This window comes from Hylobates moloch, unplaced genomic scaffold, assembly GCF_009828535.3.
Source record: "Hylobates moloch isolate HMO894 unplaced genomic scaffold, HMol_V3 SCAFFOLD_16, whole genome shotgun sequence".
Classification (NCBI taxonomy): Eukaryota; Metazoa; Chordata; class Mammalia; order Primates; family Hylobatidae; genus Hylobates; species Hylobates moloch.
Window position 1 is genome coordinate 4,722,047 of NW_026652291.1, and position 24,243 is coordinate 4,746,289.

Consider the following 24,243-nt stretch of genomic DNA (forward strand, 5'->3'; position numbering starts at 1 on the left):
ATCGGGATCTAATAGGAATGAGTGACTGCGCTGGTGGGAAGCCCACTAACTGATTGTACAGGGTGCTAGGATGTGGCTGTCTGGACCTTGGAGGTTCAAAGAGCTATTCCTGTCCCACTGGGGTTTTATTGAGGGCAAGATCGGAGTCCACGAGCACACCCAGGAGGTCCAGCCTGCAGTGTCTACACCTGCCAATGGAAGGTGTCCTTGTCCCCATCACCCACTTCCCAGGGAGAAGCAAATCCTAACATCAAACAGACCTGAAAGTCCACCTAGGCCAACCCCACACCATGAGAATCTCCTAAACACTACCTTCTCCGAGGGCTGCCTGGCTGGTTCCTTGAATGCCTCCAGTGAGCTAAGGGCTCCCTACATCCCAAGGGCATCTGGGACCAGTCTCTTCAGAAAGCCATGACCCAAGGGACTTGGACAAACAGTTCACAGAAGATAAAATACAATTTGTTAACAAACATAGGTCAAAGTGTTCACCCGTCATTAGCAATTAAAGCAATGCAAGTTAAAGTAATGCAAAAGTACTTCATAACAGAGACAAACTAGCCATATCTTAATTAAATGGTCATACATTGCTGAACATTGCAAACCGCTGTAAGCCTTCTGAAATTAATCAATATCCATACAAAGATCCATAGCGTTTCTTTCAAGAGACTTAACCGAAGGAAATTCATTCATTCATTCACCAATCCATGTTTTCACCCATCCTTTCGCCCTCTTATCCATCAGCCAAACACTCACTCACTCGCTCCTTCCTCCATTCTTCCATCCACTCATTCGTCATTTATTTAGAGTCTGCAGCATGTTGGGCATCAGAGATACAAAGGCCAATTCAATAAGCTCCTTGCCCTTATGGGGCTCACAGTCTAGCAGGGGAAACTGATCTGTAATGAAGCAATGATAATTTCTGGGTGGAAGAACATAATTCTTAAGAATGAAAAAAAGGGTGTTTTAAGCAGTTAGTTGTGGCATTATTCATAATATTTTTAAAAGGTGATTATACATAAGAATAACAGAATGGTTCTGTGAATGACGCCATAGCCACTCAGCAAGGCACAATGCAGCCAGTGAGGTTATGAAGATGAATGAAACAAGGGAAAATGTTGATGACAGAATATTAAATAGAAGAGGCAGGATGCCAAAAAAAAAAGTGTATGTGGTGAATAACGGCAATTAGGTTTTTTTAAAGAAGGGATGCTCATTAAAAAATAGACACTCTTTTTTTTAAAAAAAGTATGCCTGTAAGAATGTAAAATGGGTGACATGTCAGAATGTTGAGTGGTGGATGCGTTTCCCACTGCTCTAGGTCAAGTGCCATCCACACCATTTACATTAGGAACACAACAGGACGCAGGGGGATTCATGGCCTGTCGGTCTAAGAGGTCCTGAGGCCAAGCTTCCCAAGGAGGGAGTTGGGAGTCACAAGAGGAGGCCAAGGAGAGTTGTAGCTCCTGGTGTCACCAGGAAAGGATTTGTGTGTGGGGCGCATGCAAACGACAACGTCAAGGGACAGAATTTACTCTCATTGTTTAACGAACACATAAAGAGAGGCCCTGACCAGACAGGAGCACTAAGATCCCAACTCGGACCTTGTGGGTCTGGAACAGAAAGAACCGGGTGGGGAGCACGTGAAGGACATTTTATCTCTGGCTTTTGTGCCGTTAGGAACCCTATCCCGAATCTCAGCATCCCAGAACTAAAGACCCTTTGAATTCCAGATGCAAAACTCTTAAGGGTCAAAGACCCTAAGAGCCCTGATCCCCCCTCGCGGCCTCCACGTTTCCAAAAGAACACAGAGAATTCATCCCACCCAAACCCACCTACCCTCCAGGGCACCAGTGGGTCTCCCCAGAGCTTCTCCTATTGGCTCAGTTCGACCCACTGTGACCTGTCAGGACAGCCCCTAGATGTTGGGGGAAGGCTCTCCTGGCAGCCAAAGCCGCCTGTTCCTTCCAATTTCCTCTTGGTGCATGCGATAGGCCCTCCCTTCCCCGCCTTCTGCACACTTTTAAGTCTTCCGAGCCTCTGCTGACTTTTTTTAACAGCCATACAGGAGTTCTTTTGAAAGACCCCCCCGGTCTTCTTCTGCCCTGGGCCCCTCCCGCCCCATCCTCATCCAACGGTGACACTTGGCTTGTCAGGGAGAAGCTTCAGCAGGTGTCCCCAGGGATAAAGTGCACCCCCAGACCTCAGTCCAACCAAGGCATAGCCTGGAGCCCCAGATTCTGAAAGAGAAGAAGAGCAGACCCCTGAGGCCCCAGCACCACATCAGGCCCACGAGGCCCAGCTCATGTGGCCCTGACACGTGGTACTGGAGGCTCGGAAGGTGGCTCCTGACACATGAATTCCATGTCCTCCGCCTTCTAAATGCTGTTGCCATCCACTCGGCCGGAGCTGGAAGTGTGAGAACCACCCCCTTCTTCTTGCCTCCCTCCCTCCTTCATATCCTGTCTATAACCCCATAGCTTTGATTCCTGAGCACCCCACTTTGCCGCCATCAGCTCAGACCTCAAGCATCACAGTAGAGTAACAGCCCCATCCATGCCTGCGCCCGCATCCCCCCCATCCCACCCAGTGTCTACAGAGTCACTCTGAGCATGACGCCCCCCGCTCCAGACGGCCTGGCCCCACCCCACTCCCCTGTCTCCCACGTGCTCCCTGCCACGAGTCCTGAGTCCACCCAAGCTGTGCTCCTACTGCTCCGGGCACTTAAGAATCCAGTGTTTTTAAATGTCCCAAATAGGAATTGAGAGGTCAACAAGGGAGACTTTGGTCCTTGCTTTTACAGACAAACACAGGCACACAACACAACACTACGCACATTTCCTCCACTACAGAGAAAGGAGACTCAACAGAACCGGGGAGGCCCTTGGGGGAGGACTGTCAGCACGAGCAACTCTCCGGATTTGCCCCTGCAGTCCCCCGGAGGGCGAGTCAAAGAGACAACCTCAACACAGTGAAACGCAATCCCGCCAAGTTACAAAACACATCGTGAAACAGCCGAGAAGACAGAGAGGCCTTGAACCAGGCTCTGGGGATGGCATGTCAAGGGAGCCAGGGTCCCTGGACCACTTCTGCAACCCCAGGGGTGCCCAGGGAAACCTGAGTTGAGAAGGGTGGGCGCCCTGCCCTATGGAAGACCAGGCCAGAGGGTGGCCTGGGCACATTGCAGAGAGTTGCAAGAACAAGGTTTCTGGTGGCTTGCCCAGGGCTCCTGGGTCCCGGGACTTCTGGGTCCCCCTTCTCAGATGAGCCTGGCCACCTTCTGGCCTTTTCCTGCACAAACCCCTGGATGTGAGTAGGCGCCTCACCCAGTGTGGCACACAGCAGGCGGGGCCCATGCTCCACCCAGGGCCTATTGCTCCCTGACCCTCTGCTGCCCCCTGGTGGGCAACACCTCCTGCGCAGGTGACCCATGCCGCGGGAGGGGCCAAGCTACCCAACAGGCTTCACACCACTTGTTCATGCAACCTTCTGCGGGGCCCAGGGTCCAAGCCCTTCCTGCCTACCCAGGCCATAGATGGGGTACCATCAACAGGGACATATAAGATCAACCCAAGTAGGCAGCTGGTGCCACTCCAGGTTTACAGATGGGGAAACTGAGGAAAAGACAGATGCAGTGAAATGGCCCACACAGCCAAGATAGGGCAGCAGCACCCCAAGACCCGAGTCTTCCTGAGGCAGCTCCTCCCTGCCAGCGCAAGTGCATGTGACAAGCACGTGACATGCCAACAGCCACCCTCCCTGGGGACCACTTCATTCCACTGTCTAGAACACAGGACTGGAAAGAAGGGTCCTTCCTCTCTTCCCTTTTTCCCTCCTTCCTTTCTTCCTACCTTCCTACCACCCTTTCTTCCAGTCATTCATTCATCCATTTAGATCTGAGTCCTTTGTTTATGGACTTCAGTAACACAGCTTGAAATTAATCATAACCTTTGGCCTAAAGGCCTCCATTCACAAGTCCTGTTTATGGACTATTACATTATTTTATTCTTTATTCATTTCTTTTTCATTTCTTCCCAAATTGCACCTTTCTTTCTTTCTTTCTGTCACTCTTCCTTACATTTCTCTGGTTCTTTCTCCTTTTTTTTTTTTTTTTTTTAAATCTGAGACAGAGTCTTGCTCTGTAGCCCAGGCTGGAGTGCAGTGGTGCAATCTTGGCTCGCCACAACCTCCGCCTCCCGGGTTCAAGCAATTCTCCTCCCTCAGCCTCCCGAGTAGCTGGGATTACAAGCGAGTGCCACCACGCCTGTAATTTTTGTATTTCTTTAGTAGAGATGGAATTTCACCATGTTGGCCAGGCTGATCTCAAACTGGCTGGTCTCAAACTCCTGACCTCATGATCCGCCCACCTCGGCCTCCCAAAGTGCTGGGATTACAGGCATGAGCCACCATTCCCAGCCATTCTCTGGTTCTCATAAAGTCAGGTGGACAGAATCCCATGAATCAGGGCTCCCCGGTCATCACCTTCATGCTGGTCCCTAAAGCACTACTGCTCCTATGTCAAGCACCACTCACTCTCTCATCCACTCACTCATTTGTCCGTCTTCCTCATTTTGGGTATTTGTTTTCCTTATTAATTGTTTTAATTAAAACTCCATGGGCAAAATAAACATCTTTGGCCCACGTATTTATTTGCAATCTTTCTTCCCCGCATTTAGTCACCTTTTACGTTTAAGTATTTATACTTTTATTTATGAACCTCAATTGCATCTATTTTATTACAGTGGCAGAAGATACAGCCTTGTTTTGGAGCCAGGTATGTCTCTCTATTTTTCACTTATTCTTTGAAAGGTGTAATGTATTTATCTATTTAAGGAGTATGTATGTAAACTAATTATAATCCCTGTTCAGACAACCTCCCTTAACTATCCATTTATCACTTTGGTTGTTTGTTTATTACCTTTCCTTTTTCCTTTTTCACTTCTTTTTCTATTTTCTCCATTTTCCCTCCCCCTGGGAGCCTGGGCCTGGATTATCTCATCCATCTTCAGGATTACTGACAGTCTTATGACTAATCCTAACAGATCCTACTCTTACAGATACACCCACGTATTCGTTCCCTTTTTTATTGGTTTTTCTTTATTTTCCCTTTCGCTTTCATTCAGTTTCATTTTTGCCTTTCCTTATCTCTATCTGTGACTCCCTGGCACTTCTCTTCTTGCCTCTTTTCATGCTTATGGGCCTCAGGTGCCCAGAGTGAGATGAATGACAATCCCACGGGCAGCTCCTTCCTGGCTGTGCCAGGCGTTTCCATTTCTAATTCAGTCGTTCACGTGTCCATTCATTCTTTCTGTCGTTCTTTCATTTCAATACTTATTCTTTTATTTATGGACCTCAGGTGCGCAGAATTGGATTAACCATAATCTGCGGTTCCGGGAGCCTTCTGCACACTGGTCCGTGTGGGGCTGTCTTTTGTTCCTTAATTCCTTCCCCTGGGGATTTGGTGCAGGATTTATTTAACTCTCTCAGGAACCCGGTTTTGAATTAGTCATAATTCTTGCTGCCTTCTCTCCTCTTTTTGTCCTTGCATGATCCATTCTCCCACATATTTATGTCTTTATTTATTCATTCAGTATGTTTGTATTGCTTATATACATCCTGTTATATGTTTCCATGTTCTCTCCCCTCTGGCTTTCTCTTTTCATTCTTTTGGGCCTTGAGTGCAGAGGATAGTGAAAATCACCTATTCTCACTTATTCAGTCAGTCACTCCTCTATTCAGGTATCTGTGCTTTTATTGATGAACCTCAATGTTTACTATTTATCGTATTTAATGGATAAAATTGTCTCATTATATTTCAGTGTTTGTCCAAGAAGCGCCTTTTCTTTCATATGCCTACTTCACTTTTCTTCTCTTTTCTTACATCTCTCCCTCTAGTTTTTCCAATTTTTCCATTCCTCACTCCTTTTCTTGCATTCCTATGGAATGCATGCATTTATTCTTTCATTCAGTCTTACACTTGTGGTCATTTTTAAAACAAACTTCAGAGCTGCAGATTTGAATTAATGTGGATGGCTTGTGCTAAACCAGTCCCCTTTCATCAACTTATTCGATCTACTTATTTATTATCTCTTTCACTTCCTTTTTTCCCATTTTCATTTTTTCCCATCCTATTGTTTCTTTCCACCACTCCTTTTTTCTTTCTGTCATTCTTTTGGAGATCTGCACCCAGGATCAATGACCCTCATCCCTCTCTACAATGCCCTCCTCATCGGTCAATGCAAATGTTTTCTGTCGTTCATTCATGCATGCATTCACCATGCATCCATTCAGTCTTTCTATGTAAATACTTATTTTTACACTTCTAGACGGCAGGTGCACCTAACTGGATACATCATAATCTGCAACTAATGGGCCCTCTCTCTGTGGCCCCACTCCTCCCTTCCATGTGTATGCTTTGAGCCGCTCCTTAGTTGAGTAGGTGATTGACCATACCAGCAGCACCGATGCCAATTAAGTGGTCTGCTTGGTTCACACAGCCTTTCATTCCTGTTCTAGCATGGCTCTGTCTTAAATCTGCATGCACGTATTTATTCCTTAATATATTACCTCTCTTCCTTTCTTCCTTTTTACATGTCTTCCCATTTTTTATTGTTTCTCTCTCTCTCACTCTCTCACTCATTCTCTCTTGCACTCTTTGTCTTCGGAGCTCAATGCCACGGAGTGGCTTGGCTGTACGCATCATAAAGCCACCCGCAGACACCCATCCTTGGCCGTGCAGTTCCATGTCTCACTCACTCCTTCCTTCCTGCACTCATAGCATCCTTCCTTCCTGCTTGCTCTCTTTTTATTAGACATTTATTCCTCTATTAGTGGAGTCAGGTGCCCTTATGACAAGTCCTAGCCTAACTCTTCTCGTGGATCTACCCATTTATCCATTTGGTTGTTATTTCTTTTTACCGTTCCTTTCTCTCTTCTGTCATAGCTTTCCATACCTCCTGTCCTTCATTCTCATGCAGCTGGTGTGCCCGGGGGGACCAACACCCTCATCAGGAGGACCCATGGGGCCAAGTCTTCTCATTCACCTCATCCTTGTCTATTTAGATACTCACTGACTTGTTCACTTAGATGTTCATTATTTAATGGACAGCCCGTGGTTTTCTAGAAGTGGACCAGCCATAGCCCTTAATTTGTGATGATCTTTTGCCACCATCGACCGCATTGCCTTCTTTTACATCTTTATTTACCACCCATTAATGTATTTCTGTACTTAACATTTGTTACATTTTTTCCTATTTCTTTATTTACCAATATTAACTTTCTCATATCCTTTCATCTAACAGACCTCAGTGCCCAGGACTGGATGACTCAAAACCCCTCACCACATCTCGTCACCTGGCACTGCACTCCCACTGCTCATTCATCCATCCACACACGCAATGTAGACTTTTTGGCCTTTTTCTTTCTTTTGTCATTTATTTATTTATGTACAGACTTCAAGTGCTCAGGCTTAGATAACTTTTGGTAAAAGCACACTCTCATCCTTCGCCCACTGGGTCCTCTTTCTTTCTTTGCTATTCTTTGAACTCGTTCTCTGTGGTTTATTTTTCTGCCAGGAGCATATATTATTTGTATCAGTCCTAATGCTTGGCTTACAATAGCCTGACATGGTCCTCCTTATAGAGTTACTCATTACTCATCCTCTAGTTTTTGTTTGTTTGTTTTTTTTACCTTTCTTCTATTTCTTGTTTTGGTTTTTTAAAAAAACCTTTCCCCTCTCCTTTTTGATCACTTGTTCCCTAACTTGCATCTTTTCATTTTGATAGGCCTCAAAATCTATGTCTCATTCTGCACTTCACTACTCATACATCCATTCTTTCTTTTATTTAGGTTCTTTTTCATTGTCAAATATCAGAGGCATATATTTGAATTACACATATCCCTTAGTCCATAATCACCAGATATCGCTTTGTGTGTTGCCCTATTACTTAGTGATTCACCGGGTTTTTTCTATTTATGTATTGATTGCCTAGGCATCAAAGTGGATGAACCATGGTCTTGTGTACACACACTCTCATCCTGGCTTGCTTACTTCTTTACCTATTTACTTGTTTATTCATTCCCTCTTGCTTCACTCATTCATTCATCCAGTCACTTATTATATAATGCAATGGATACCAGTGAAACAACCTCTCACCACCAACAACAACAAAACCCAGAACATTCACAGTATCTTTGGCATTCCTGCTTCTTCTCACTGAGTCACCCACCAAGGTACACACAGCCCACAGTCCTGAAACATACACAAATGGCGGATGCAGAGCAGAGACACAGTGAATGTTAAGTTTACTCCCAGACCCTTCTGGGGCTCACGTCCTAGACATACTGGGGGCAGATCTGAGATGAGGGTCCACGTTCCCCAGGCCCCCTGGGCAGGGCAAGCGCCGCCCGTTCTGCCCCTCTGGACTGTGGTGAATGACCATCCCCATGAGAAACCTGTTTCAAGACCCCAGAATACATAGAGACACACACATGGTACATAGTCTCCTGGTGGGAAACGACGGACATGGAGTTCACTTTTAAATAGGTGGCTTTGTCTGTGGCAATATAAAAATATTTTGGCCTTTCAAGGCAAATACAAAAGAAACTACCCATTACCATGGCTGAGTGTCTCAGTCCCAAACAATAAAGAACTTGAAGAGGTTTAGCCGGAAACTTTGAAGACAGAAAATCTGCCCATTATGTTTTCCAGACATTTCGAGGGGGTGAGCGGAGGTCATTGGAGCTTGAAGCCCATTTGGAAGGCTGGTCCCTCGGCCTGCGTTTTCTCCTTGGCCCTTTGAAGGGCCCCCCAGCTCGCAGGGCACTTCCATCCTAGTTTGCCCTGCGGCACAAGAGCCAAAGGGAGACTCAGTAAAGAAAGAGCCATTCATTTAGAAGAGTGAAAAAGAAGAAATTCTTTTGGGGTCCGACATTTGAAGCCGCCTATAGAATTCTTTTGCCACAGAGACAACACAAGGAGGCTGGGGGCTCCTGTCTTAGAAAACAGGAGACCCCAGGTCTGCACTTGGCTTGACTCGATGGGCACCCACCTCCCGGTACACAGACCCCCGCCGGCCAGTGCCCACCAGCCCCTCCATGAGGTCTGCCTGGCAGTGTGCTCCCGGCGGCTGGCCCCACCCTCAGCAGCAAGGCCACGTGTGTGTTCTTTGCACTCCAGCCACTTACGATTTCAAGCTGGAGAGGGGCTGGGGTCCCACGTTCAAGGTCCCTTCCCACGTAGGAATCCAGGTGATGGCTTCGGCTGTAAGAAGAAGGCACTAGGTCACAGAGTAGAACCTCACTCAGGCCGGCGAGGAGGAGGAGGAGGGCGGATGAGGACAACAGCTCTGCGGGGGGCAGTGGTGGCCTGGAGTAGGGACTCCCCAACCTCCAGCAAATGTGGAATTGGGGAAGCCATGCATTTCTCTCCTGACTCCACTCACCCACCAGCTGCCTATGGAGCGGAAGGGGCAGGTGTGGAGACATGGAACAGACTTGAGTTGCTGCTGTTCATGGAGCTAAGTCGTGCTCTGTGGGACCCAACGGCTTAGGACACTGCATAGATGAGAAACGGGGGTGGCCCAGGCCCTGAAGACGCTGCATAGATGAGAAACGGGGGTGGCCCAGGCCCTGAAGACGCTGCATAGATGAGAAACGGGGGTGGCCCAGGCCCCTGTGCTCCGGCAGAAGCAAGGTGCCCAGGTCGGCCAGCAGGACGGCTGGCCCTGAAGGAGACCAGAGAAGCGGGGTGTGGCCAGGAGGGCAGCCCACAGAGGGCTGCAGGGCTATTAACCGGCAGCGTTTCCCAAAACCATGGCATACACGTTGTGTGCCTGGACAGACAACTCCGCTGTGGCAATTCTGTTCACAGTGCAGTAGGCACCGGGAAGCACCGTGGCCAGGCACATCGAGTCTTCAGTGTCAAGATTTGCCTTACGTTTTAACTTGGTTTTTTGTTTCGTTTTGTTTTTCCCTTTTTTAATCAGGCAGCAGGCTGGGCCAAGCATGGTTCAGAATACTCTCACAATTTTAAGTTTTAAGAAAAGGTGACTTCAGCAATGTCAGACACATATCATGACACATTTGTCAAGACCCACAGGATGTGCGCCACAGAGAGTGAGCCCTAATGATGTGAACCAAGGCCTTTAGTTAATCATGTATCAGAGTCCTTCCATCGATTGGAACAAACAGCCCACACCACACAGAGGCAACGTGTGAATGAGAGGGGAGATGGTGGGGACAGGGTCTGGGAATTCTCTGTACTTTCCCACCAGTGTTTCTGTAAACTGAAAACTACACAGAAAAAAAACAGTTTATTCATTTGAAAAATGTGTTGAATGAATGGCTTTTAAACTCTGTTCACAGAGTCTACTTAAGGTGAGGAGGTCTCATAGAAAGGTAGCCTGTGACGGCTGAGGTCCCACCAACGCAGCAAGCTGGGTGATGGGGCAGCCAGGGCTTGGGCCAGGAGGAAGACAGGGCCAAGGTCTGTTTGAAAATACCCTCTCTAGGGACTAGTTCCTGAGTTACGCACAGGTGGAGACAGGAAGCCAGGGGGGACCATGGGACACCCCCACGAAGCCACCCAGGAAACAGAAAGGCCGCGAGAGGGATGTGGGGGCACCGGGGCAGGCAGAAGCCACAGACCACAGGTCCCAGCCCCAGGGGGGTGGCTCATGCCTGTCATCCCAGCGCTTTGGGAGGCCGAGGCGGGTGGATCGCCTGCAGTCAGGAGTTCGAGACCAGCCTGACCAACACGGTGAAACCCCGTCTCTACTAAAAACTAGCTGGGTGTGGTAGTACGAGCCTATAGTCTCAGCTACTCGGGAGGCTGAGACAGGAGAATCGCTTGAACGTGGGAGGCAGAGGTTACAGTGAGCCAAGATTGCACCACTACCCTCCAGCCTGGACGACAGAGCAAGACTCTTGTCTCAAAAAAATAAAAAAAAAAACAGGTCCCAGGAGACACCTGACTCCAGCTGCCTGCCCCACTGCAGGTCTTCAGGGACTCCCAGGACTGCCTGTCCCCAGGCCTCTCAGGGATCTCTCCAACCCACCCCTGCCATCTGGACCACCCCTGCTGCCTCTGCCTCTCTATTCCTAGTCATGTCTCCAGCCAGGGTGTCCAAGACCCGGCCAGGGCACTGGGGACACTTTTTGCCTCCAAATCCTCCTAAAATCTCCTTCTCTGGCCTTGCCCTTCATAAACCCTGTTTTGCCATAACTGGTTAATTTGATAACCAAGAAACAACAAGTCTTAAAATAAGTGTTAGTGAAGCAATGATCAGTGCATGGGTGACCGAGGGGCTGACTTCGGTTACCTAAAGGCTGCCAGACCACCCATTATCTACTGACCACCACTCGAGACCGTTTCCCACCCTCCCTCCGAGACTGTGCGTGACTGGGGTGGCCTCTCACCATCGCCACATCCTAAGGTGGCAACGAGACTCAGGCCAAGAACACACAGTGCGACCAAAGGCACTGCCATTTCCCGCAGGAGTCAGAGGCGGGTGCTTTGTTTTGCTGTTTTTGTTTTGTTCTTTTTTGTGTTTTTAATAGCAGCGGAGAAATCAGAAGCAGGAAGGAGCATCTGGGTTTTTTCCTGCTTCTGCTCCAGGGACCCCATGAACCCTCATAGTCCCTGACCATCCTTAATTAACTCTGTGTGCAGACCCCAGGCTGCTCTGCTACAGTGAAGCCCCAGCAAATTCGTGCCTCGGTTTAAAAGCTGCGTATGCCAGCTCTGGGCTTGCTGTGATGTGTTAATAACGCAGTGCTGGGCTAGAATCTTAACAAATGTCAGAAAAGCTGCAGAGATGAGTCACTGTCTGGAACCAAAGAAAAACACGAGGCCTCCTTATAGAGTCCAGAGGAGTAATTGTCACAAGCATTTGATGGAAGACCTCATAAGTGCGTGCAGTGAGCTCATGACCCACGCAAAAAGCACTGGCGAACACTCCAAACACATCCTCCACAGCTTAATGGGATTAGAAAACTCTAGCTCTGCATCTTAGGAGTTTAAAAGTTACTCTTTTCTGGAGGCAAACAGCACCTAATGGATCTGGCATGTCTTTGGTATAAACAACTTATGGCTGTTTCAAACACAAAAGGACCTAAAAGGATGATTTTTATTAAAATGTTGATCTCAAGAAATAGAGCCTGTCGTTACACAAATAATCAGTCTTGCCTCAGATGTCATACTTCCTACCTGTTGAGTGAATACCAGCCCCTTACAACCTCCCCTGACAAATGCAAGCTCTTTGCAGAGCTAATTTCCTGTACCTTTGTGAGGCCGGGGCCCTGGACATTACAGAGCCATTTATGAAAATAGGAGAGGTAATTGGGACAGCTTTTGAAATCATGTCCCCTCTCTCTCGCAGGCCCCCATCGGCCCTCTAATTTTACTTGGTCAGGTTACAGAGGATGTTTACATACGCCTCTTCCTGGAATTTCACCTCTTTGCTTCAGGAGTGGGCAATTAGAGAGAATTAGGGCCTATTTGGTGCCTGTTTACCGTTAATGGATGGAGTGGCGGAGGCAGCCTTGGGAAAGCAGTCTGCCCGTCTAATTGAAGCTGGCAATTTTTCGATTCCTCATTTCAGCTCGCAGGTATTGTAGCAACCAAGGTCACAAAACAAAAGCTGCAGCCCACCATGGTAATAACCAGGTACAGGCCCGACCGGAGGTTTTGTGAGCTGTTCATTACTACACACTGCAGCACAAAGAGATAGCTGGAAATGTTTGCAAAGCCGAGTCTAAGATGGGCAGCCAGTGCAGGCGGGTGATGATCACTTTACCAGAAGTTGTCATCCTGTTGGCTTTTTCAGGAAGTTCTCCGCTGACTGGGCCACTGTGCCAACAGAGGCGCTGGCGAGGGCCTCAGGACCCAAAAGGCACACGGTGAGCCACGGGGGTGGGGGGAACGAACATCTCCTGATTCTGAAGCCACAGGTCCAGTCTCACTAAACCAGAGTCACTCTACAGACCAAAAAGGGGTTCCAGACCAGCCCAGCGGCCTGCCTGTTTGGAATAATGCCCCATAAAACACGATCCCTGCAGCCCAGCTCATGGGGCAGCCCCTCGGAACCTTCTTCGGGCAAGAGCTCTGACCCACACTAATGACCAGTGACTGTGACCCCCTGACCACACAGGTCACACAGGAGCTGGCAACTGGCAGGGGCTTCACCTCCAGGGCCTGCTGCCAGCTCACCGTGCAACCTTGGGCAAGGCTCCGGGCCTCTGGGATCTCTGGTTTCCCCACCTCTAAAGCAGAGGGGGCAGTGGGCAAGTGACCCCCAAAGTCTCAACAACTCCAAAGACCCAGCAAACAAACGACAGATGACCTCCAGGGAAGCCTGAAGAAACCCCGAGACTGCGGGAGCGCCAAGGCCACTCGGACGACCATGGGCCTGCGCTTGCCCATTTCGTAGATGGGAAAACTGAGGCCTAGGGGGCTGGAGACGGGGGCCAATGTCACATCCATAGTCAGGGCTGAGCACAGGCTGTAACCAGGTCTCTGGAAGACTGCTGACCTCTCTGAGGCTCGGAAGCCAGCAGCAGCAAAGTCAGTGACCAGCCAAGACTGAGACCTGGGCCCTCTTCCTGTCATGGCAGGGACTTTGTCCCTGGTGCCTCCGGAGTGGCCCTACCCTTACGGCAGTCTGGGGCAGTGGTGGTGCAAACAGCTTCGCTCTAACCCAAAGGGTCCCCTCTCTCGCAGCTGCCCACCATCCCTGCGGGCCATGATGACCCCCTCCTCTCCTGGCTAACCGTGAAACAACAGCCCTGTGGATTTCTGAGCCCCCTACCGCCAACTTCCTGAGTAGGGAATCACTCTGTTTCCACTGCCAGAAGGGCTCAGAGAAAGGGCTGGAGTGGCAGAAGGAGCAGCCCAGCTGTGAGCGCGGAGGCCGGCGCAGACATGCGGTCAGCCTTTGGCCCCCGACTGTCCTCCTTCCCCAACTTTCCATCCTGGACCTCTCTCCCCGCAGCCCCACTCTGTCTCTTTGGCTCTATTTCGGGCATCAGGCCCAGGTTGATCAAATTTTTGTTTACAGGCACAACCACTCTGATTCCCCTTTGCTAAGAAACTTTCAAAATCAAGCCCTAGAATCTAAGAGCGTGAGCATCCCAGGGTCGCGCAAACCCGGTGGCTGGTTAAGTGCGTCACTGTGCAGCCTTGGAGCTCCTGACACACACACAAGGGCAAGGGGCCCCACGCAACCCCTGGGAGGGAACACACACACACACTCCGTTTCAGGGGAAGGTAATTGACGTTTTCTTCTTTTCATCTGAAGAAAAGGCACCTTCCATTGAAAGGGCGCATTCACAGAACCTGGGAAAACTCATCTGCGCTCAGCCCTCCCAATTATCCCCAGGTGGCTGCTCCCCACGGGGGGCTCCCCCACATTCCTCTCGGCCTGAGCCTTTGTTTCCGTCTGAAACAGCCCTGGGAGCTCCCAGGCTAAGAGTCTCCTCCTTAAGCCCCTGCCAAAGACCCTATTCACTGCTCAGAGTCGAGGCAAGCCGAAGGTGGTGGGCAGCCTTCCTTTCTCCCAGGGTAGGGGACTTAAGAACTCTCCATCTGGATTTATTTTTAAGCTCAAAGAAACTGGAGAGCAATTAAGAAAGTCATGGCTACACCCTCCACCACCATCCTCCCCCTTAATGAACTCCTCTCTCACACACAGTCCCTCATGTTGGGAGGCCCACGGCGGCCCCAGTGACCCAGCACCTGCTCTGTACACGGGCCGCCCACGATCGCCAAGGGCTCGGGGGTGACGGGAGCTGAGAGGACAGACAGAGATATGTCCCAAGTCCTCGTCACAGTTTGTCCTGAGTAAAGTGACCACAGTTTTCCATGGTGAGGATCGGGGCCCAGGCCCTGGCCTCAGGACCTGACTCAAACCCAGAAGGCCCTAGAATTCCAGATCTATGGGCCTCTCAGGCACCGCAGAGCTCGTCTTGGCACAGATAAGGGGTCTCTCCATGTCTGCTAGATCCAGCTGGAGTTGGGACCCCTCTTCTGGCAGAGTGCCCTCCTGCTGCAGTGCCTGCAGGGCTCCTGGGAGGGGAGGTGGGAGGGGAGGGGCCGCATGCCCTCATCAGCCCCAAGGGCCCCCCACACTCCCACCTTTCCTGGCTCTGAAACACTGACCCAATCCATGCCAAGGAGGCAAGCCTGTTCTGTGGCTCCCCTTTCCTTAGACTCCCCCAAGAACCTGTGGGCAGCCCAGGTGTGGGACTGCCCTGTCTGAATGGGGCTCCATACGAGACCCTCTCCTACCCCAGATTCATCCTTCTCCTTTCCAGACCAGGAACCCCACACTTGAGAGGCCTCGTTTCAAAAGGTACACCTCTTTTCTAGACTTTTCCATCTGCTCAGATCGGGGATGGGAGACAAAGCTAGACTTCCTTATTCCTCCTTTGGAAGAGGGGACAGGGCTCAGAGAAACAGAGGGGGAGGGGGAACCAGTCCTTGGGACAATTCACAACTCATTAATTCCAGTCTCCTAAAAAGAAGCCACTCCCAGCTACCCAGGGCTTTTCCACTGCAGCTCACAATGCTGGCTTCCACATTGTCCACTGCCCTTTAACCCTTTGGGAACTGAATCTGTCTCCCTCCACACCCCCTTCTGTAGAAAGCTCCCTTCCTCGGCCGGGCGCGGTGGCTCACGCCTGTAATCCCAGCACTTTGGGAGGCCGAGGCGGGTGGATCACAAGGTCAGGAGATCGAGACCATCCTGGCTAACACCGTGAAACCTCGTCTCTACTAAAAAAAAAAAAAGAAAGCTCCCTTCCTCTTTGCAAAGAAAAATTCATTAGCAAGCTCATTAAAGATGGGTAGATTTTCCTTTTCATTCTTTCTGGAAGTCAGATTGCTCATAAAAAACACACTTGAGTTATTTTATGTAAATGACTGAATAAGAAACACATGCATCTTGTTGCCCTTAAGTCTTGCCAGGTTTTGACAGTATTTGGAGAAACGTACTTGGAAATTCATTTGGGGTTTGAATCACAACTCAGGAGGCATGAGGTCAGGGGCCCTGAAAGCAGCAATGAGCAACTCGCAGGTGAGAGAATGTGGGGGTGAGTGAGCGAATGAGGGGTCATTTTCTTCCTTTCCACAAGCTCAGGCCTGAGCTACCCTCTTGGTTTCCTTTCCCAGCCACCCGGAGCGGGCAGGTGCGAGAGGAGAGCCAGTTTCCAGACCAGACCACCACCTTTACCCTGACACTTGCACCCACCCAGAAGAGTCCCACTAGAGGCGGCCAGCCCCCTAGGAATCACTCAGCATGATGACAAATGCCCAGAGACTCCTCACTGCCCTCCGCCGACGTGACAGGGTCCTCTGTGGCTCACTGCCTAGTCAGCCAGGGTCTCATCCCCACCCACTATGGCTCAGGCATTGGCCAATCCATCAAAATAGAATTTTCCTGAAAATCATCATGTCTTTCAGCACTTAATAATGGCCTTTCGGCAGTTCCCGTGAAGATCATCAGCAAGACTGACGTAGTAAGTCACGTTTCAACTTCTTCAACTGAGAACACGGTATATCTTACCTATTTTCTACCTAATGACACACAAAACCCCAAATACGTGTTTGCCTGGGACCGAAACACTCATGAGTATCTGAAATATAACTCAGTGCAAAGAGGGTTCCATTTCAACCCCTGAGAGCCAGGGGCTGCCAAAGCTTGGTCCTGCCTGGGCCTCACCTGTGTGCCCCTGGCCTTCGCCTTGACTTTGTCCCTGGGCTTAGTCCACCTTGGGAAAGACCTGAGATGTCCGTGAGAAACCAGTCCGGGAACTGAGGGCATCTGGCTCAGACCAGCTACTCGAATGCGTTCTAATAAGCTTGGAACAGGGTCCCCCCAGGACCCCAGCAGCCTGCCCCTGTGCAAACCTCCCCTCCCCCAGGCCTCTTCTCCACATCACTGTGTTTGCAGGTGGCTCAGCAAATGCTAGCCTTGGAGTAAATGTCACGGGGCAGAGCCTTCCTGGGCCCCCTCCCTGGGTTTAGCCCTGGGCACACACTCCCCTCCCCGTCTCTCCAGGCTCTGGGGCTCTCCAGAGAGCAGAAACAGACAAAGGCAACAGCCCCAGGTTAGAGCGCCTCTGCCCCCTCTGCCTACGCTGCCAGATTTTGTTTAAAAATGATATCCCCATCCCATTTCAATTTCAGGGGAGAAGGGCAGGGCTGCAGAAGAGCTGTCTCCAAATCCTCTGTTTGATTAAAGAGCATTACGGAGGCTGCGTTGGAAACCAGAGACACTCCGGGGGTAGGGGGTGGTGGGGGGCGGGGGGCGGGGGGTGGGCCTGCACAAGGGCTGATGCGTGCACAAGGGCTGATGCGTGCACATGGCTGAGGACTAGAGGCTGGGCCCCATCCAGCGTGCAGCTCTGTTCATCCACTTCCTTCTCAGAGACCCCATTCGTGGGTGTCCAGAGGGGAGTATTGGCATCTGGGCCAAGGACAGTGCTAGGGCCCCCTCAAGGCTCCATAAACGTCTGGGGGAATGGAGCCAGCCTCACCCCACGGTTCAGACCTTTCTCAGCGCCCACCTAGATTCTCTGGGAAGTCTAACTGCACTCATTCACCACAATGGCCACCCCAGGGGATGCCAGGATCCTGACACTGCCTCCCAAGGTGGCTGGCTCTAAAAACACCCCATTGCCCTGAGTGAGCCACAGGCTCAGTCCCTGGGACCCCAGAAAGGAAAGTGGCCTCAGCTGAGCCTCCTCTCTTCCTGCCAGCCCAGCCTTCACCCTGGTGTGGCCGTCCAACATCCAACCCTGAGCCCCCGCCCTCGACGACACCTTGCTTGGCTGCCATGCAAGCCACCTTGCTGCATGGGTGCTCCAGGGCACCCAAGTAAACCCTCTGGTCCTTAGTGCAGAGCCCAGCCTTCGGCACCCCAGAACAACCCCAAGCCCGAGCCCTGGGCGGCTCCCGGATGCATCTTGAATTAGTAAAACACAAATAAACAAATGATGAGTCCTCGAGTGAAGTGTGTGGCTCCAATCCCCTGCTTTCTTCTTCTCTACCATTGCTGATTTTATTTAAACAAACAAAAACATTCCCATCTCATTGCAATTTCAGGGGTGAGGAAAGGAGGAAAAAGAAGAACTTGCTCAAAAACCACTATTTGATTAAAGGACATTATCAAAGCGTCATGTGTGAGAAACCATGGTTCTCACAAGGAGTGACGCTACCGTGGCTGTTGGAAAGAAATGTCTTCCTAGCTGAGGAACAGGCAAGCATTCCCATTTCCTCCTCTCCGAATGGGTCCTTGGGCCGGGTGGGAGTAGGGCAAGTGCCGCCTGGATCCCTTTCGGCAATGTGTTTAGCAAAGCCGTACTGAGGGCGCCTGTGTGCCTGGCCCGAGCCGCTCTCAGGGGTCTACAGTGGAAGTGGACACTCCCCACTTACCGTCGCCGGCCCACAGCATGCCATCAGCCAGGGTGGACCCCCACACATGCTTGCCGGGTATAGCAAGGGTCTCCACTCCAGGCAGCTCTCCGGCCCCCAGACCCCCGGGGCTGATGTGAAGAGGATTCACCTTTGGCAGGTTGCCTCCTCCCCACATTAAATGTTGACACTCTTGTTGATCAGAGAGGAGAGACATGAGCTAACCCTAATGAAATCCTGGTGGCTCAAGAAAGCAAGAAACTCACCCCAAACCAGAAAGGAGACAAGAGGCCCGCCAGGAAGAAGACTTGGGTCCGGGATGGTGGGCCCCATCAGGGCCTCTTCCGCGGCTTCCATCCGCAGTTCTTCAGCCGATCCAGCCGGGCCACGGCCCACGTGCCTTGGGGAAGGGCAGAGAGTTAGAATCATGGCAAGGCAAGGGCCCCAGAAAAGCCAAACACACCACGAAAGACACGGGCACGGCCTCACCGGCAGTTTGCTTTTTGGTGGAGTGGGGTGACTGGTGGGGGATGCCCAATGTCAGGAAAATGTGCAAAGCAGCAACGGGCTGGGTCAGGGGCAGCCCCAAAACCAGAACTGAGTGGGGAGCAAGGGACCGGGCGGGGCAGAGCCCAGGACTCTCGGGGCCACGGCGGAGGCAAAGGCAGGCGGAGGCAACACCCACCAGGGCACGATCACGAGGGGTCTCTGGGATGGGACAGGAGTCTGTCCATAGCCCTGAGGCCAGGCCCACAGGAGGCGCACTGGAGGACGCTTGGCAGGAGATGCAGACACCAGCAGGGGCTTGTCGGGGGCACTGGGAACCTGCTGGAAACAGGCAGCTGGAGTGGGAGTGGCTCCTGGGGCAGGGGAGTGGTACTCAAACCGCAGGAGGGCCAGGTGACCACAGGTATGGGCTTGGCAGGGAGAACCAGCCTGCTAGGCAGAGGGCTATGGAGCTGAGCCCTGGAGCCCAGGGATTGAGGCAGAGAAGGGGAAGTGGGTCAGGCCCACCTCAGGAGACAGAGCAAGCAGAGTGCCGGGTGGGTGAGGAAGCTGGCCGCTGGAAAGCCACCAGGGAGAGCCAGCCAGCAGCTGGGCAGAAGCAGAGCCTGCAGATGCTCCCTGGAGGGTTCCCCTGCTGGTCCTCGGCATGGGACGTGGGCCCCAGCAGCTGCTAGAGTGAAGGAGCTGGACCAGGCCCCGGGGGAGGAAGGCATCATGGCAAGGGAAGAAGGGTCGCAGTCACAACCACACCTCGAGAGGGAGACCTGTGGCCAAAGCCCGGGGGCACATACTACAGCTGTTCCCGTGCCCACTTCGGTCCTGAGAGACTCAGGGCCAGGGGTCCAGAACAGCTCAGCATCAGGAATGGGGCAGGGAAGGCAGAGAGGGAGAAGGGGCTGGCTCCAACCAGAGCAGAGCCCTGGGGATAGCTTGAATCTGCCCTCACACCCTCCAGCCTGATCTCTATGGAGCCAGAGTCCACTGCTCCAGCCCCTGGGGCAACCCCCCGGCCTGCCCTCCTGGGGACACAGAGGCCATCAAGGGACGGACTATGGTGGCCGGTGCCCAGGCCAGAGCCAGGGCCGTGGGCGTGCTCAGTTAGGATCAACTGTTGGATGACGGGATGGCCGCGCGGGTGAATGCAGGGACGCGACCAGCAAGGCCCCCGTTCAAATGGGGCAGGGGTCGGAAGTTGCTCACGCACCTCTCAAAAATAAATTCCACCCTCCAGCCTTTGCACCTAGAACTCTTCGCATGGCCCACCTAGTGGCTCAGCTGTGGTGGTCGAGTCCTTTCATTCACTCACCTGGCGAAACCAACATCCCACATACTCTAACTGAGCCCCACTCTGTGCCAGGCTGGTGCTGGGACACCCTGAGGAGGCATGGGGCTGGCTGGCCAAGGGTACCCCAGGAAGGCCAGGTCAGGAATTGGGGAGGGACAAAAAGAGGGAGATATTGAGAGACAGGACAGACGAGGAAGAAGGCAACAGAAGCAGAAAAAGCAGGGACTCAAGGAGCCAGGTTAAAGGGCTGTCCCTAGACTCAAGGGAGCAATGAGACCCCTCTGCCCGGCGCCTCAGAAAAGTCCAGAAACCCAAGCAGGATGGGGACGTGGGGAGTTAACTTTTGAAAGTTTGTTAGGGCTCCAGGGGCCTTGGGCACAAAACCCCAGAGAACCTGCCGGGGGCCAACCGATTTCTTCCACACCCTCTCCAGGCTTTCCGATGTCCACATGAGCTACTACAGTACTAACAGTGGCTTTGGGGCCTGTATGTTTATGACTGCCATGTGTTCGAGGGTGAGGAGAGTGCCATGGATTCTTCATTACCATTGAAGAAAGCCTTCTCATTTAGAAACATCAGGCATGCTCTATTTTTCTACTCTCCAACAGCTACATGGCGAGGAGGCCAGGTTTTCGTGTGATCTCAGCTTCAGGTCTATACCCGAGTCCACCCGTAGCCTCAACACTCCCCTAGACAGAGTGGCCAACTTCACCATCACTGGGAAGGTCTCGCCTTGGCAAAGGGGATGAAAGATTGCCTCAGGCTTTTGCCCCAACTGGCCAATGGGAGATCCTTCCACATTCTTTCTCGTGGGGTGCTGCGGTAGAGCTGCTTTTGCTAACTTGGAAACAGTATCCAATTCTAATTCACGAAGCCAGAGAACCTTTAGCCAACAGACTCACTAAGGGAGGAAGGTCCCATAAGGTTTTAACTAATAACATTTTCTTGCTCCAACTACCTCCCTTATCCCCTAGTTTTTTGTTTTTTTTTTTTTCCGTTTGGCTGAAGGTCTCACTGGAGCCTAAAGTTTAATTGGAGTGATTTAATCATGATTGATCCACCTTGGGGTGAGAAATGTCCAGAGCTTGGGACAAATAAGGGCATGTTTCAGACTTGGGACATACCTGCTCTAAAGAATTACGGGCTCTAGGGAGCTCAAAGATCAGAACAAAAAGAGAAGGAGGGTTCAGGCAGGGTACAGGACATGTGGGTGAGGATATTAAGGGGCAAAAGAAGAACTACTATAGGGCCAGGCATGGTGACTCACGCCTGTAATCCCAGCACTTTGGGAGGCTAAGGCAGGTGGATCACAAGGTCAGGAGTTCAAGACCAGCCTGACCAACATGGTGAAACCCCATCTCCTAAAAATACAAAAATTAGCCAGCTGTGATGGTGGGCGCCTGTAATCCCAGCTACTCAGGAGGCTGAGGTGGGAGAATTGCTTGAACCCGGGAGGCAGAGGTTGCAGTGAGCCGAGATCACGCCACTGCACTCCAGCCTGGGCGACAGAGCAAGACTCCATTTCAAAAAAAAAAAAGAACTATAAGTTCTGATTCCAGATTCCCAGATGTGAGTTTTAACCTCCTCTCCACTGATTGATCCCAACTAATCACTAGCCCCCTGTGCCCCAATTTCAACAGTATGCTGGAGTCAAATCTGAACCCCAAACTATGCCCTCTTATGGGGGGGCCCTCTGGGATGCCAACATGCATTCACTTTTTCACCTGGCTAGGCATTCCATGAGTATTCACATTGTAGTCACTCCCCCAGGGCTATGCCTAGGAGTTAGTACTTTCCTACCACTTGGTAATCTTGAGTGAGTTTTGGATGTCCTCAGTGGGTCCTGAGATGAGTCAGAGGAGAGCTAGAGTTGGGAACTGATCACCAGTGGCCCCCCCAGTCCTCAGCTCTTGGAGAAAGGGAATGAATGCTCTGGCCATTTGCATCTGCGCAAAGGATCGAACAAAGCCACTTTCTACAATGCAACCCTGTCCGAAGCCCCCCTTCCCAAAGCTGCCTGCAACTTTCAACCCCGCTGAATGGACTTCGCACTGGGACAGAGGCAAAGACTTAAATGAGGAGCAAAAGAAATGTCGGCTCCATCACCAAAATTAGAAGTGTGGCTTAAGAAGCCACATCGCCCCGGCCCGGCGGTGGCCAGTTCACCTCATTATGATAATCAGTGTGTTTTTCCTTCGCAGACAAAGAAGGCTCCTTATGCGACGAATATTGGAATCCAGCAGCTAACCTCATTAACGTCTGCAGCCTCTTCCTTCGACGAGGCCCGAGATTAGCCCTGTGTTCATTAAGGGAAAAGGGCGGAAAGTGGAATAAAACTGAAGAACACCGCCAGGGTAAGGGGGAGGGGAGGCCCTTTTCTGTTAGCCTTTCATTCACTGAAATACTTCGTGTACCTTCAGGATTTAATCACCAGCAAAGGGGGCGGTAGGGAGGGGGCAGGGTTTACCAGGATGTGGGAGGTAAAGAGGTTAAACTCGATGGAAGGAGTTAAAAACCCAAAATAGGGTGATTTGATGTGAAAGCTTCCTGGGATTTGTCATTGGGATAATCAATTTAAAACCTTCTTCCCGTTTGCTTTCTTTTAGCCCAACCTAACGTAAGGGGAAACCGTCTTTGGATGTGTTTTTGGTGGCTTTTAATATTTTCTAAGTCTCCCTTTCCTACTTTTTTTGTCTTTAATGCCTTTGTTTAGTTATTCTCTTCTCCTGTCTCTCCTGCACGCCCCTCCCTTTCCACTTCTTTCTTCTCTCTTTGGTCCTCCCCGTGGGAACCTAATGTATACGAAAATCTAGTGGTGCCTCCAGTTGTATTTTCCCATGAATGCTTTATTGACTTTGCTTCAAGCCCTTCAAATAGCATCTGGTGCTTACCTGTGAGACAGCCCACCTGACCTGCCAGATAAAGATGATTAACCCTATTTTGAAACTGAGATAAACCTGGCTTGGAAAAGTTTACCTAACCCAAGGTCTCAGCACTAAGTAATTTAACTAGGACTCGAACCCAGGCAGCGACTCCTGACTGCTTAAGACAGCATAGTAAGAAGCAGGTCCAGAAGTCGAGAGACCTGGCTATGCAAGTTCCTACAGGACGCTAAGAACGAGAGAAGGGGGAGCAGGTGTCTCCGTGAAGGGGCGTGTAAACACACAGAAGTGAACCGGAGCCGCAGAGCCCTCTGAGAGAAGGCATGAAAATGTGTCCTTGTGTCCATGAGCCGAAAACATGACAAGGATTAAGCTACAGAAAAGTCTTTACCTTTGTGAGAGCCCTTCCACGGAGTAGAGCGAGTCAGGAAGCAGTGGGTTGAAGAGGAAATTGGAGGTGAGGAAGGAAGACAGCAAGTGTAGACAGGCCTTTCAAGAAGCTTGGCTGTGAAAGGAAAGACAGAGACTGTAGTGGCTAGAAAAGATGACAGCAGGGACCTGGGAGGCTCCAGGCTGCGGGCAGAGCAAAGTCAGAAATGCAGAGGGAGGCCTTCTGGAGGCGGCCGGGACTGAGACAGGTACAATTCTTCCTCTGGAACTCGGGGAACAGGGGTTCAATGATCCAGTGGGGCCCAACCTGCAGAGCCTCTTGACAGCCTCTGTTTCCCTGGGAGTGGCAGTGGCCGGCCCTGGCTCAGGACAGGGAGTTGTGAGGATCAAATGAATGGACGGTTGCAAAAAGTGACAGAAACATTCACTACCCGTTACTCACTGGGAGCAGGTTTCGCAATTTTACAGCCCACTCGAATCTCACTGGGGCCTGGATTTTCACTGACCATAAATTATTCGTCCTGAACATTAAGGATGTAAAAACCACTGGTAAAAGCTCCTGCCAGTCTCTGGAAGACAAAAGGTCCCCTCCTAATAGCCTGGATTAACTCAAAGCAGGTCTCCGCCCACTTCATTTGTCACCGTCCAAGTCATCCTTGCACCTCCCTTTGCCACATAATCCAATCAGCCCCTTTCAGAGGCAGGGCAGCCATTGTCTACACTGCGCTGGGCTTCTCTAAAGCAGCCCAAGTTGTTTTTGTCTTGTCCGG

General features: G+C 51.1%; 1 protein-coding gene across 4 annotated transcripts in view; it reads right to left on the reverse strand.

The window, feature by feature from the left end:
- Positions 1 to 24,243, reverse strand: part of LOC116456180 (uncharacterized) — a 35,147-nt gene that overhangs the window by 6,269 nt on the left and 4,635 nt on the right. The window contains exons 1-4 of one of the 4 annotated variants that reach the window (XM_032134833.2): positions 22,368 to 22,500; positions 19,095 to 19,234; positions 18,676 to 18,809; positions 9,184 to 9,259 (exon numbers count right to left, since the gene is read on the reverse strand). In XM_032134833.2, the coding sequence (XP_031990724.1) occupies positions 9,184 to 9,259; positions 18,676 to 18,809; positions 19,095 to 19,234; positions 22,368 to 22,454 (437 nt within the window). In that variant the 5' untranslated portion in view covers positions 22,455 to 22,500. Of the gene's footprint in view, positions 1 to 9,183; positions 9,260 to 18,675; positions 18,810 to 19,094; positions 19,238 to 22,367; positions 22,501 to 23,474; positions 23,589 to 24,243 lie in introns of those variants that run through there. The other 3 variants (XM_032134832.2, XR_004244564.2, XR_009210268.1) reach the window with 3 other exon arrangements.